The 13,542-nt window shown below is 41.8% G+C and overlaps 1 protein-coding gene across 4 annotated transcripts in view; it reads right to left on the bottom strand.

Moving 5' to 3' along the window:
• Window positions 1-13,542, bottom strand: part of chd6 (chromodomain helicase DNA binding protein 6) — a 106,930-nt gene that overhangs the window by 15,786 nt on the left and 77,602 nt on the right. For all 4 annotated transcript variants that reach the window (XM_037534969.1, XM_037534973.1, XM_037534970.1 and 1 more), the window contains exons 22-29: window positions 10,914-11,113; window positions 9,176-9,335; window positions 7,240-7,329; window positions 5,439-5,542; window positions 5,208-5,337; window positions 3,913-3,997; window positions 3,767-3,821; window positions 1,533-1,779 (exon numbers count right to left, since the gene is read on the bottom strand). In XM_037534969.1, coding sequence (XP_037390866.1) covers window positions 1,533-1,779; window positions 3,767-3,821; window positions 3,913-3,997; window positions 5,208-5,337; window positions 5,439-5,542; window positions 7,240-7,329; window positions 9,176-9,335; window positions 10,914-11,113 — 1,071 coding nt within the window. The remainder of the gene's footprint in view (window positions 1-1,532; window positions 1,780-3,766; window positions 3,822-3,912; window positions 3,998-5,207; window positions 5,338-5,438; window positions 5,543-7,239; window positions 7,330-9,175; window positions 9,336-10,913; window positions 11,114-13,542) is intronic.

The raw sequence follows: 13,542 nt of genomic DNA, 5'->3' as shown, positions 1-13,542 counted from the left end.
TCTATAATATTAAGATTAAGAGATACTTTTTTGATCCCACCTCCGCATTTAACCCATCCGTGAAATGAAACACCACATACACACTAGTGAACACACACTAGGGGGCAGTGAGCACACTTGCCCGGAGCGGTGGGCAGCCCTATCCACAGCGCCCGGGGAGCAGTTGGGGGTTAGGTGTCTTGCTCAAGGACACCTCAGTCATGGACTGTCGGCTCTGGGGAATCGAACCGGCAACCTTCCGGTCACAGGGCCAGATCCCTAACCTCCAGCCCACGACCGCCCCATTATGTGCTGTTAGACCTCACACCACTCAGTGCCTGCTGTCTGTAAATACAGTGAATCTCTCCCACGCCCTGTAAATATGTAAATATACTTTTATTTTTACTTTTAATTTCTCTTGTACTTTAACTTCTGTCTAGATATAGTTCTATTTTTCTGCATAGTTTATGTGTAATTATATGTGTTGCTACTGAAATACCGCAATTTCCCTCCGGGATCAATAAAGTTCTTTCTTTCTGTCTTTCTTTCTTTCTATCTATCTGTATGGTTCTGTATAGAAACTTTCACATAGAAAACTGTGAAAAGGGTTCCATATAGCACTAAAAAGGGCTCTTCTATTGTCACGATGTCAAGATCGTAACAACAGGACAACCTTTTTTGGTGCTATATAAACCCTTTTCAAGATTCTAGATAGAACCTTATTAATCCTGAAGGGAAATTGCAGATATAGAACCAGATATAGAACTATATAGGACCATACTATATAGGTTCTATATAACCTTTTTGATAATGGTTCTATACAGCACGAAAAAGGGTTCTTGTATTGTCACAATGTAAAGCTTGTAACAATAGAATAACCTTTTTGGTGCTATATAGAACCCCATTCAAAAAGACTTCATATAGAACCTTTCTGAAAATGGTTCTATATAGCACCCAAAAGGGCTCTTCCTATTATTACAATGTCAAGCTTGCAACAATAGAAGAAGCTTTATTTGGTGTTGTACAGAATCCTTTTCAAGATGATGGATGGATGGATGGATCTGAAGAACCCTTTCATGATGCAAAGAACTCTTTAATCATGCAAAGGGTTCTTTGAATGTTTATGGTTCTATATAAATCCATTTTACTAGAGAACCCTTGAATAGTCATAATATTTAAGAGTGTATAAGCTTTTATATTAAAAAGCCAAACTATGCTTTATTTACACTTTAGTGACTGTTATTTAAAATACTGGGCATCTGGGCAACTTTTATGATTTTCACAAAAAATGACACATATATAATATTTTTCATTGCGAGGGCTCAAATAATCAAAGACTGTAAAATGCAGTTTGGGCTCTAGTGGTTCTCCATCAACTCAAAATTATGAGAAATTCTTTATAAGCTGGTCAGTTTATAACTTAAGACACTTTATCATTTCAGTATTTTGATTTCTGAAATCGTTTGAGGTTCAATTCTTTTTGAAATGCAGTTCTGGAAACTTTATTTGTCTGGAATTAGTGGCTCTTCCAGGCACTTTAAGACATCACTCACCTCCTCTGCCACTCCAGAAAGAGCGGATCAGGATCAGTTGTGCAGCGCCGGATCTCCTCGCCCAGTTGCCAGGCAACAGGCCCAATCCCCTCGTGCATGAGGAACTCGTGACGGAGCGGCTCACGGCGCGTGTAGCGCTGATAGGCGGTGATAAGTCGCCGTAATCTGGCTGTGAGGGCGGAGCCCGCCGGCCATAAAGCGCGTCCCTGCTCCACCACCTCCTGAGTCTGTCCATCTGGAAGAGAGTCTATAAACCCAAAAATAAACGGACGCCCTGCTTCTGCGGCAACAGCAGATTCATCTGAATGTCAGAGCATAACAAAATATCACAATGGTCTAGATACTGACAGTGGGGTAGACTCCACTAGTGCCTGACAGCACATTATTATTTAGCAATTCTTTCTAATTTAAGACATTTTGCCTTTCAAATGATATCGTCAACACTACAATGTGAGGGAATTTTTAACATAAATTTTTACATTTTACATTTTTATATACATTCTGAGAAATCTGTCGTTCCTTTTGGTTTCTGTGTGTATAAAAATGTAACATGTCAAAACGAAAGAAGCGCAAAGCCAGAGCACCAATCAGGGCCCAGTGGTCACTTTGTTTAGAGCTGGTTTTGACCTGTTGGTCATACCGACCCAGTGCAGCACGCGGTTCAACGTCAGCGCAGCAGCGTAAAACTTTGGGAGAGTCTGTTCAACATAAATGATGAACTAACCTAACTTTGTGTAAATAGAGCACAATATAGAAATATGTCCACATATGCAGTCGAGACTGACGCGGCTTTTTTCTGAATTTCTACAAACACCATTTCATTTTATAGTAAATGAGTTTGGGCTGGTTTATGTTTATGAACAGACGCCTACAGATCAACATAGTAAAGGAGCTCATCTGTGATCCTGAGTTTAAAGCCAGTTTTTATTCAACTTAAACTTGGAACTAAGTTGTAAATAAATCTGAAACTGAAACTTTGCTTGTGTGTAAAAAGTGATTTCAGAGCCACTCGGTTCTCCCTGATGGAACCTGTTTACCTTCAGTGTTTTGTGCTTATGATCATTTTAATAGACGTCAGCGTCACTAATTAATGACGTTCTATTAAAAGACTGGTTTACCAAGAGAGACGCTGGAGGACTTTCACCTGAAATGAGTTCATGAAGCCAGTCTGGTTATAAAAATGATAACAGGACATCAGAGCCAGAATTACTCTTTTAGTACTTTTACTTTATACTTAAGTACATTTGAAGGTAAATACTTTAGTACTTTTACTCAAGTGGAGGTCTAAAGGGAGGAACTTCTACTTTACTGGAGTGATATTTTACCTTGGGGGTCTCTACTTTAACTCAGGTTCAAGTACAGGATTTGTGTACTTCATCCACTGCTGACTGTCTTGCTTAAACTGCACTGAATGTTGAGGTGTTAATATGTTTAATGTATAATGTCTGTGTCACTTCTTCTCCAGTGTGTACTGTAACGGTATATAATGAGAGGTGACAAAGTTCAACCTCAACTTCAAATAGTCCAATTGTTTATAAGCAACATTCCTCATAGGAGGAATAGGAAGTATTTCACCCTCTACAGGTTAAGACTGTCCTCTGCACTGTGGAAGTCATATATCAGCAATGTCCAGAAACACTGCCAACTTCTCTGGGTTTGAGTTCTTCTGAAATGGACTGATGTTCAGTGGAAACGTGTCCTGTGGTCTGACTGAGTTCACCTTTCAGACTTATAGAAGTAATGGACGTTGTGTTCTCCAGGCCACATAAGAAACTGAGCATATTTTTATATAGAAAAAAATATTAAAGTTAATAAACTAAAACATCAAATATGGTATTTTTGTACTGTGTTCAATTTAATACAGGTCAAACAGAATTTACTACTCCCTGCTTTCTGTTTTTATTGGCATTTCACATGCTGGCACGTTTCTGTGCTCTGGTTCTCTCTAAAACTGCTCCCAAAATCCACTTTTATTCATTTTTAGTGGCCTGTCTAGCAGGACCAGTTGCCTGTTGTGCCCTTGAGCATACAATTCAAAAACATTCCTCAGCTTGAATGAGAAACCTGCCTATTCAAATACAAACTGTTAGTCTATTGGAAATAAAACTAAATAAAATGAACCTTTCTTTAACTGATTACATCAGTCAAACAACCGCTTAGTCAGCAGTTAAGGTTACTCATTTACAATTCAGCCAAAATATAAATCTTTTTGATATTCAGAAAAAAATCTCTACCTCCCACAGCACTGTCATGTTTCACCGTTTCCTCTGCGTAAGGGCTTCCCTCCTCCTTGGAAAGAAATGTGTTTAAAATTACTTTTAATATTAAAATAAACTTTTAAGACAAGCTTTTCCCCACATCTCTCCTTCATATGACTCACCTTTCTCTCCTCTTTCTCTTCTTTGTCCTCGATGTCATCTGGCTTTGCATCTACATCTTCTTTTATATCATCAGTTTTACTCACACTGAAAAAGAATGCATCAGTATTAGCACACTGCCTCTATAAGGTCATTATTATTACACCAAAATACATACAATACCTGTCCCAAAGTATTCAGATCACTTTTTGTTTATACAGCTTATCGGAACAAAACCTTGTATCTCTAAAACAGTAACTTTAGGACGAAACCTACTTGGAATGGAACCAGACGTCTTTCCAAGTCATTCTGGGTCGTTTTCTTTAATCCATTTATCATGAAATTTACACACAATGTAAAGGAAAACAGGTATTTTTCAAATTATGTCAAAAACTAAAAAATGACAAAAATGGAGATACGAGGTTTTCTCCCGACAACAGCGATATATAACTGTGGCCAATAGATTGGGACGCTCTGGAGCAGCTGCATAGGAACCTAAGGTCTCCATGCCCAATGCCAAGTGTGGGCTAGAGGGGTATAAAGCCCCCCAGCATTGGGCTGTGGAGCAGTGGAACTGTGTTCTCTGGACTGATGGCGCTCCATCCAATACCATTGAGATGATCATTGATCCAGAATTGACCATCCAACATCAGTACCTGACCTCACTAATGCTCAATCAAACCCTCACAGCAATGTTCCAACATCTTGAAGCACTTCCAGAAGAGTAGAGGCTGTTACTGCAGCAAAGGCCCTAGATGGAACGCTGCTGTCTACAATTCTTTGGACATACTGTGTATTTTCAAACAGTTTAACTGATGGTACACACTTAAAAAAGATGGTTCTTTAGTAAGGAAAATGGTTCTATCTAGAACCATGAACAGTCAAAGAACCCTTGGCCTGATTAAAGGCTTCTTTGCATGGTGAAACGGTTCTTCAGACTGATGGAGAATGTGTTCTGTATAGAGCCTTTTTGAAAAGGGTTCTAGATAGCACCAAAAAGGGTTCTTCTATTGTTACAATGTCAAGCCTGTAACAACAGAAGTACCCTTTTGTTCTATATATAGAACCTTTTCAAATCAATTCTATATAGAACCATATAAAACACACTCTCCATCAGTCTGAAGAACCGTTTCACCATGCAAACAAGCCTTTAATCATGCCAAGGGTTCTTTGAGTGTTCATGGTTCTAAACAGAACCATTTTCCTTACTAAAGAACCCTTGAAGAACCATCTTTTTTAAGTGTGTAGGATGTGATCACTGCCACTTGCCTCAGCTCAGCTGATCTGACCTCTATTGTTGCCTTCAAGTAAATTGTACCTGTCAGGTGCGTCAGTCACCCCCTCAGCGCCAGCCTGCTCTGCTGTAAGGGCGGTGACGTCTGGCATGCCCACTCGCTCTAGGAAACAGAGCTGAGGGTCTGCACGCATGGCGTTGTACCGCTCGTACCCTACACACACACACGTCAGACATAAGTTAAAATCATCAATGAATAATCAACGTGAAGGAAACATGAGCAGCAGTTAATCCTGCAGTCCCATCCTGTCTTACCGTGTTTGTGAACTCCGATGAGCAGAGATTTATCCGCGTCTGCATCCCACCAACTAGTGGGAATTTCAATGTAGTCAATATCCGGCAGGGCCACCTCCAGTTTACTGTCAATAACACACATTATCACCACACTGGAAACAAACTCTCTGAACAATTCAGTCCATGTGTAGAGAAACTTACAGGCTCTGATTTCTTTTATACGTAAATCTATAAGTGTTTCAGGCATCAGGCAGTGAATTCATAACCATTTCATGTAGGAACTTTCTGTGAGGAGCTTTTAGTGGTGGACGTCTGGTTCCTATCACCACCATTCTGAACAGTTCTGACTCGGTAAGTTTCTCTAGAACAGAACGATTAACACCAAAACGGCTCTGAACGACTTTGTTTATATCTTATGTAGAAGCTGTAGAATTTTAGAAAGCATAAGTAAAAAAACAAACAAAAAAACTATTTTGCCAGCATACATGCTAAAAACGTTAGAATCAGATAAACAGCGAACAAAGTACCAACGTAACTCACGCTGCCTCTATATTTGCTACACCAAAGCTTTTACTTTTAATTACGTTCATTTGCTTCAACCCAAAGCTCCCAATTCACATTTGTTGTGGCATAAAACGACTGTGAGAAGTAAAAACTGCAGAAAATGACTGCAGTCAGCTTAAATAACGGTGATCATCTCAAATAACCGTGATTAGGTGATTATGTAATGTTTATGTAATTAAACTGTACCGCCTTATTAAAAAGGTACTGAAGCCGCTTGTGCGTTTACCACTCGGCAAAAAATGTTGTCATGTCAATTCAAATTTTCTTACATTGTCAATAAATCGAATATTTCTCCTGCTGAGATTGTTGCATCTTAATTTAAGATTATCTAGCTTATTTCTAGACATTTTACCTGTTTTAATTAACCTTATTAAGTAAAAGTGTCTCACTATATTGGCAAATAATTTAGCTTGTTTATGAAATGTGCTTGAAACCAGCAAAATTATCTCAGTACAGTGAGATATGTTCACCTCATAAAATTACTTAAATCAAGTGAAAAGTGTCTAGAAATTAGCTGGATGAACTCATAAGCGCACGGCCATCTCAAAATGGGAAATATTCGAAAATGAAGGGAGAGCTCATCACCTAAAATCTGCTCTCAACTGTGAAAATTTATCAGAGGGGCCAAAATCGGGCTAAAAATCATGTAGCCCAGCTTTAGACTTAAGAAATGTTGATGCAGTTATTAGTTACTGAAGAACTGTGAGATGGTCAGATGTTTGGAGTTGACGCAGGTGTTATTGAAGAACTGTGAGATGGTCAGATGTTTGAAGTTGACGCAGGTGTTATTGAAAAACTGTGAGATGGTCAGATGTTTGAAGTTGACGCAGGTGTTATTGAAGAACTGTGAGATGATCAGACGTTTGAATTTGGTGCAGTTATTGAAGAACTGTGAGACGGTCAGATGTTTGAAGTTGATGCAGTTACTGAAGAACTGTGAGATGGTCAGACATTTGAATTTGATGCAGTTATTGAAGAACTGTGAGATGGTCAGACGTTTGATTTTGATGCAGTTGTTATTGAAGAACTGTGAGATGGTCAGACGTTTGAATTTGATGCAGTTATTGAAGAACTGTGAAACGGTCAGAAGTTTGAATTTGATGCAGTTGTTATTGAAGAACTGTGAAACGGTCAGATGTTTGAATTTGATGCAGCTGTTATTGAAGAACTGTGAGACGGTCAGATGTTTGAATCTGATGCAGTTATTTGCTATTGAAAAACTGTGAGATGGTCAGACGTGTGCTGGTGAGTGCAGTACCTGGCTGGAACTCCTTCCAGAGCCTGTGTGGCAGCCTCACCAAGCACCTCTGCCTTCAGGTAATACAGCATCCGCACCCTCAGCAGCACCCTGTACACATACACACACAAACACAGAGCGATCTGAACGCAATAAATAAATAAACTAATAAATAGATCATCGTCCATCGTTAGCAGACTGCACTGTAATTGTTACCCATAATATAGAAAATAAATATCTAAAGATATAATCAATCCTGTTTTCCCACAGCGCTGGCGATTTGCACCACTATTTAGTTTATTAAATCTACATATTTTTAATTTACATATTTTCTAGCTCATCTGAAAAAACAGTAGACAGTGACAGTGTTACTATATTACAATGGCATATAAACTGATGCACTGTTTTTATCTGTACATGGCTAAATCTCTCCTTTGGGCCTGATTGATGAGAAGGCTGTCCCTGAGTGATGAGAAGGCTGTCCCTGAGTGGTGAGAAGGCTGTCCCTGATTGGTCAGAAGGCTGTCCCTGAGTGATGAGAAGGCTGTCCCTGATTGGTCAGAAGGCTGTCCCTGAGTGGTCAGAAGGCTGTCCCTGATTGGTCAGAAGGCTGTCCCTGATTGATGAGAAGGCTGCCCCTGATTGGTCAGAAGGCTGTCCCTGATTGATGAGAAGGCTGTCCCTGATTGATGAGAAGGCTTCCCCTGATTGGTCAGAAGGCTGCCCCTGATTGATGAGAAGGCTGCCCCTGATTGGTCAGAAGGCTGTCCCTGATTGATGAGAAGGCTGTCCCTGATTGATGAGAAGGCTGCCCCTGATTGATGAGAAGGCTGCCCCTGATTGATGAGAAGGCTGCCCCTGATTGATGAGAAGGCTGCCCCTGATTGGTCAGAAGGCTGTCCCTGAGTGATGAGAAGGCTGTCCCTGATTGATGAGAAGGCTGCCCCTGATTGGTCAGAAGGCTGCCCCTGATTGATGAGAAGGCTGCCCCTGATTGGTCAGAAGGCTGCCCCTGATTGGTCAGAAGGCTGTCCCTGATTGATGAGAAGGCTGTCCCTGAGTGATGAGAAGGCTGTCCCTGAGTGATGAGAAGGCTGTCCCTGATTGATGAGAAGGCTGTCCCTGATTGATGAGAAGGCTGCCCCTGATTGATGAGAAGGCTGCCCCTGATTGGTCAGAAGGCTGCCCCTGATTGGTCAGAAGGCTGCCCCTGATTGGTCAGAAGGCTGTCCCTGAGTGATGAGAAGGCTGTCCCTGATTGATGAGAAGGCTGCCCCTGATTGGTCAGAAGGCTGCCCCTGATTGATGAGAAGGCTGCCCCTGATTGGTCAGAAGGCTGCCCCTGATTGGTCAGAAGGCTGCCCCTGATTGGTCAGAAGGCTGTCCCTGATTGATGAGAAGCCTTTTCCTGATTGGTCAGAAGGCTGTTCCCTGATTGGTCAGACGTTTGTGCCTGATTAGTCAGAAGACTTTTCCTGATTGGTCAGAAGGTTGTCCTTGATTGGTCAGAAGCGTTTCTCGGATTAGTCAGAAGCTCTTCCCTTATTGGTCATAAGACTTTTCTGGATTGGTCAGAAGGCTGTCCCTGATTAATCAGAAGGCTTTTCCTGATCAGTCAGAAGGCTGTCCCTTATTGGTCAGAAGCTCTGATCCTGATTGGTCAAGCAAGAAATCCTGTTCTGCAAGACAAACTCTGAGTGGTTTACACCTGACTTTTCAGCCAGCGTGCGTTCATACTGCCCTCTAGTGTTTTAAAATATGTCCCAAATAAACTCAAACTCCTTAAAACCATTTCACTGAACTACTGCAGCTGTTGTGCGGACACAGCTCACTCTGTGTAACTGTGAAGTGACTCTGAGTGTGAATAAGGTGCTACATAATTGAAAAGTGTTCTGATTATGATGATAATGATTATTATTATTACTAATAAAGCAGTGTTGTGTTTAGAGCGTCTCACTTGTTACAGTGCTGTTTGAGGTGTTTCTTGTAGCTGTCATCCTGGAGCACCACCTCCGGGTTACAGTGGACCAGCCAGTCTGCATTCTTCAGCTCTGGAGGACTCAGCTGGTTCTTCATCTTCTTACCCTTGCGGCCCCGCGGCACAGGAGCCGACAGCCCTGCACAAAAACAAACTCCAGGTGTTAAAACTCTACACGATTTTGTGTCAATGGTCTCGTTGTCCTTAAAAACTGAAGCTACAGCTCCCTGAGGTCAAAAAATTCTCCAAAGCTGATACGTTTTGCACGGTGTTAATTTTCCCCCTCCATGTCACTGGATCCCTTTAATTACGAGGTCATTAAGGAAAAAGAAATATGAGTATTACTAGACGCAAGCAGATACTGCACATTAAAGCAGCGCTATGTAAGATTTTTCAGTTAAAACTGAAAGAAGTGTCATAACTTAGTGAGGAGAATAAAAAAAGGCTAAAATGTGGTGAGCGTGAGCTGCGAGTCGCCCTATAAAGCCTGAAATGGTCATTTAAAAGCCAGAGCCATCGACTTTTTCACACCACATCATATATCTTTATGTACTTATATCACACAGACTACAAGAACAAGGACAAGAAGGTCCGGCTCGATGTTTCGGCCTCAAATGATCTCAAATTCACACTATACTGACGAAGTTCACTTTCAATTCCTTTTCAATCATCAGATTCATCCGCTCGGGGAAGGGGGCCGAAGCACAACCCATGCTACAAAATGTTTTGCACATTGTGCGCAGTTACACATTTCCACCAGAGAGGAAATCCCCAAATCTGACACAGTGCAGCTTTAAACTGACATCAGAAGATTTGCAACCTTCAGCAAGCTTCGTCCAGAGGTGTATAAGTAACTGGTGTTATTACAGTAGCATTGCAAATCACTTGACCACTTGGGCAGATTGAGATTCAGGCACAGAGCACTTTTGACATTGACCAAATGTGCCTTCATTTGCTTTTATATGCAAAGACCCCCTCACCAAATGGTCTAATCCAGTTGTGCATACAGGGTTAAATCTAGCCTCATTAGCTGTTGGTAAGCATCTGTAGTATGAGGGAGTGATGGACAATATGATGATATTATTTAGTTATGGTGATAAATTATGTCACAAGCTTGCCTGAGCGTATTGTGGAGATTGATTCAAGAACACTGACCAACTTGCAAAGAAAGCATCATTTGTCCTGTTTAACTGGATATACTGTCTCACAGTGCGTATAACTTTGAACTAAATTCATCGTAGCTATAATTTTTCAGTTTCTAACAACCCATTGAATGAGCTCCTGCTCTGTGTTGCTATGGTGACCTAGCGGTCTGCGCTGATCTTCAGGGTTAAAGGGTGAATCAGCAGTTCTACATTAACTCCAGCGTTTAAGACCATTTACTGTTAAACTGGTTTGAAGGATCAGCAGAGCTTTATTTTACTGTAAAAAAGGATTATTTTATTATTATCTACTGATCTAATTCAGCTGTGGAGCCACAACAGGGCAGTAGAAGAGCCGCATAAATAAATAATGAAAAAATTAAAATAAACACAGCGGAAATTGTAAATTTAGATTGGCTGATATATTTACAGATGTTTTCATTCACTGTAAATATATCAGCCAATCTAAATTTACAATTTCCGCTGTGTTTATTAGATTTACACAATTTTTAATGTAAATCAGCATCACTATGTTTGAGTGTGAGCTAAATCAGAACGGAGATGTGAACGGTTACCCGAGTGGTTCTGCAGTGCCTGGTTGTGTCCGTCCTTGGTGGGCGTGATTAGGTCCCAGATGAAGCTCTTGATCTTGTCGTCTCCTTTGTAATGGCGCACGCAGTAGGCGAGCAGCGCTCTGCACAGCACCTCCATGTCTCTCTCTGTGAGGTGCCATTTAAAACGTCCGTGATTCAGAATGTCCTTCCACCGCCCCCACCTGAACACACAGAGCAGAAACACAATGAGCCGAAGACCCGGGGTCTAAACGCACCATCCGTGCAGGCCTGGGCTGACCTTCAGTCAGCTTTTAGAATTGGCAGAACTTCTTTCAGAATAACAAACACAGAACAAGATGTACACTGCAAAACTAGAGCCTTATCAAGTAAAATGATCTTCATTCTAGGCGATTTATCTAATATTTCCCATTTTGAGATGGTTGCAATAGAGTCTGGCTGCAGACGTGCACTCTCAGACAGACACGCTCCGGGACAGACACGCTCCGGGACAGACACGCTCTCATGGACACGCACTCTCGGACACGCACTCTCGGACACGCACTCTCGGACACGCACTCTCGGACAGACGCGCTGTCATACAGACATGCTCCCGGACTGATGCGCTCCCGGACTGATGCGCTCCCGGACTGATGCGCTCCCGGACTGATGCGCTCCCGGACTGATGCGCTCCCGGACAGAAGCGCTCTCGGAAAGATGCACTCTCGGAAAGACGCGCTGTCATACAGACACGCTCCCGGACTCGCTCCCGGACTGATGCGCTCCCGGACAGACGTGCTCCCGAACAGACGTGCTCCCGGACAGACGCGCTCTCGGACAGACGCGCTCTCGGACAGACGCGCTCTCGGACAGACGCGCTCTCAGACTGATACACTCTCGGACAGACGCGCTCTCAGACTGATACACTCTCGGACAGACGCGCTCTCGGACAGACGCGCTCTCGGACAGACGCGCTCTCGGACTGATACACTCTCGGACAGACGCACTCTCGGACTGATGCACTCTCAGACAGACGCACTCTCAGACCCAGTGACGTCACATGTACATGCACTCTCGTCCATAACTCGGATATAGAGTTACATTTAATGTACCTCCCTGTTGAAAAAAAAAATCATAGAACCCATTAAAAGTGTCTGTTGGTTCCTGGTGCTTTTCAGTCGTCGATAATGGTATCTGCGTTTTCCTGATGGGTTGATATCCCAGTGCATAGAAACCATTTAATCAAGTTGTTTGGGGCTGATTCCAGATACATTTGATCGTTTCCTAATGGTCTCTAATGGCAACCATTAAGCCAATTCCCATTAGGAAGCAAAACCATCAGGTTTCAAGCACATTTCTTAAAACTTACTTTAAGTAAGTAATTAAAAATTACTTTAGAGTAAAAATGTTTGGAAATAGGTTAAATAATCTTAAATTATGCTTACAAGAATCTCAACAGGAGAAATATTAAATGTATTGCTTATTTTTAAGATACTTTTCCTTAACAAGATACTATTTTTGCTGTGATTTTATTCTTGCTATGCTTTAAGCCAAAACACTTCATATTTTCTACCAGTGATTTCCAAACAGTACTGCTCGCTCCAGCAGCGCTGCAGGTGGCAGTTTCTCTGAACGCAGACAGCAAGAAAAAATGAAAAAATGATCCTATTCATGGATATTATGGAGTATTACACACTTAGCAAGCCTTTAAACTCTGGAACAACAGGACAGGTTTGTTGGCAATTAACCTAAAGCTGCACAGTTGTTTCTTTACTCTTGTTTGAACTGAACTGAATTTGCACAGGAAGTTTTAGGTTAACCTGACTTCCTCGGTTAGCCTTGATGTTTTTCACAGAGGAGCTGATTCTTCCGGTTTTAGGCCTGATTCTTTAGATACTTTCTGTACTTTAAAGTAGAAGCAGACAGATTTAAAAATCGCCCAGTCTCAGTAACAGAAAAGCATGGAAGCTAGTGTTTCTATTAAGGGAAAACACCGCAGGTTTTTCAAAATTTAAGAAGTAAACAAACTCATTTAGAGCAGTTTAACGTGAAGCTTTACCAAATCAGAACTGTTCACAGTGGTGGACGTCTGAAGAGTTTGATGCTCTTAGGGTTGTTTGTGTCCGTCTTTCTCTGACTGTGTTCAGACTGCAGGCAAAACGGATCCGTTTCTCAAATCAGATCTTTTGAGTCGACTGATCGCTCTGTCATCTGCGACTGATCAGATTTGATTTGTGTATACAGACGTCACCGGTCCATCTGCATGGGTTGCCGTGGTAACAACGTAGGCATCAGCACCTACGCAGCCACGCTGGTGACGCCGATTTCGAACGCGGGTGCAGGAGAGATGGAGGAGCATCATCTCGTCCTCCAAGCTCTTCAATTTTCTTCATAATAATGAATCTTAAGAGGCTGTTCTTAAATCCCAGCACTTCATCACTCTGGATTTGACACGGTTGTTGCGAGTGACATAAAAAAAACTCAGGCTTTGTCAACGGTTCGGTATTTTAATGCCACGTTACAGATCTCAGCACCCTGGACAGCACATGGGGTCATAACACTCTTAAACAGTACTAATTACATTGCACGATGCCTCATTGTTTTATAAATTTTAAGATTTTGGAAAAATATGTATGTGCGATGGACTGGCGAC

The sequence above is a fragment of the Pygocentrus nattereri genome, chromosome 26, assembly GCF_015220715.1.
Source record: "Pygocentrus nattereri isolate fPygNat1 chromosome 26, fPygNat1.pri, whole genome shotgun sequence".
NCBI lineage: Eukaryota > Metazoa > Chordata > Actinopteri > Characiformes > Serrasalmidae > Pygocentrus > Pygocentrus nattereri.
This window is presented reverse-complemented; position numbering and strand designations above follow the sequence as displayed.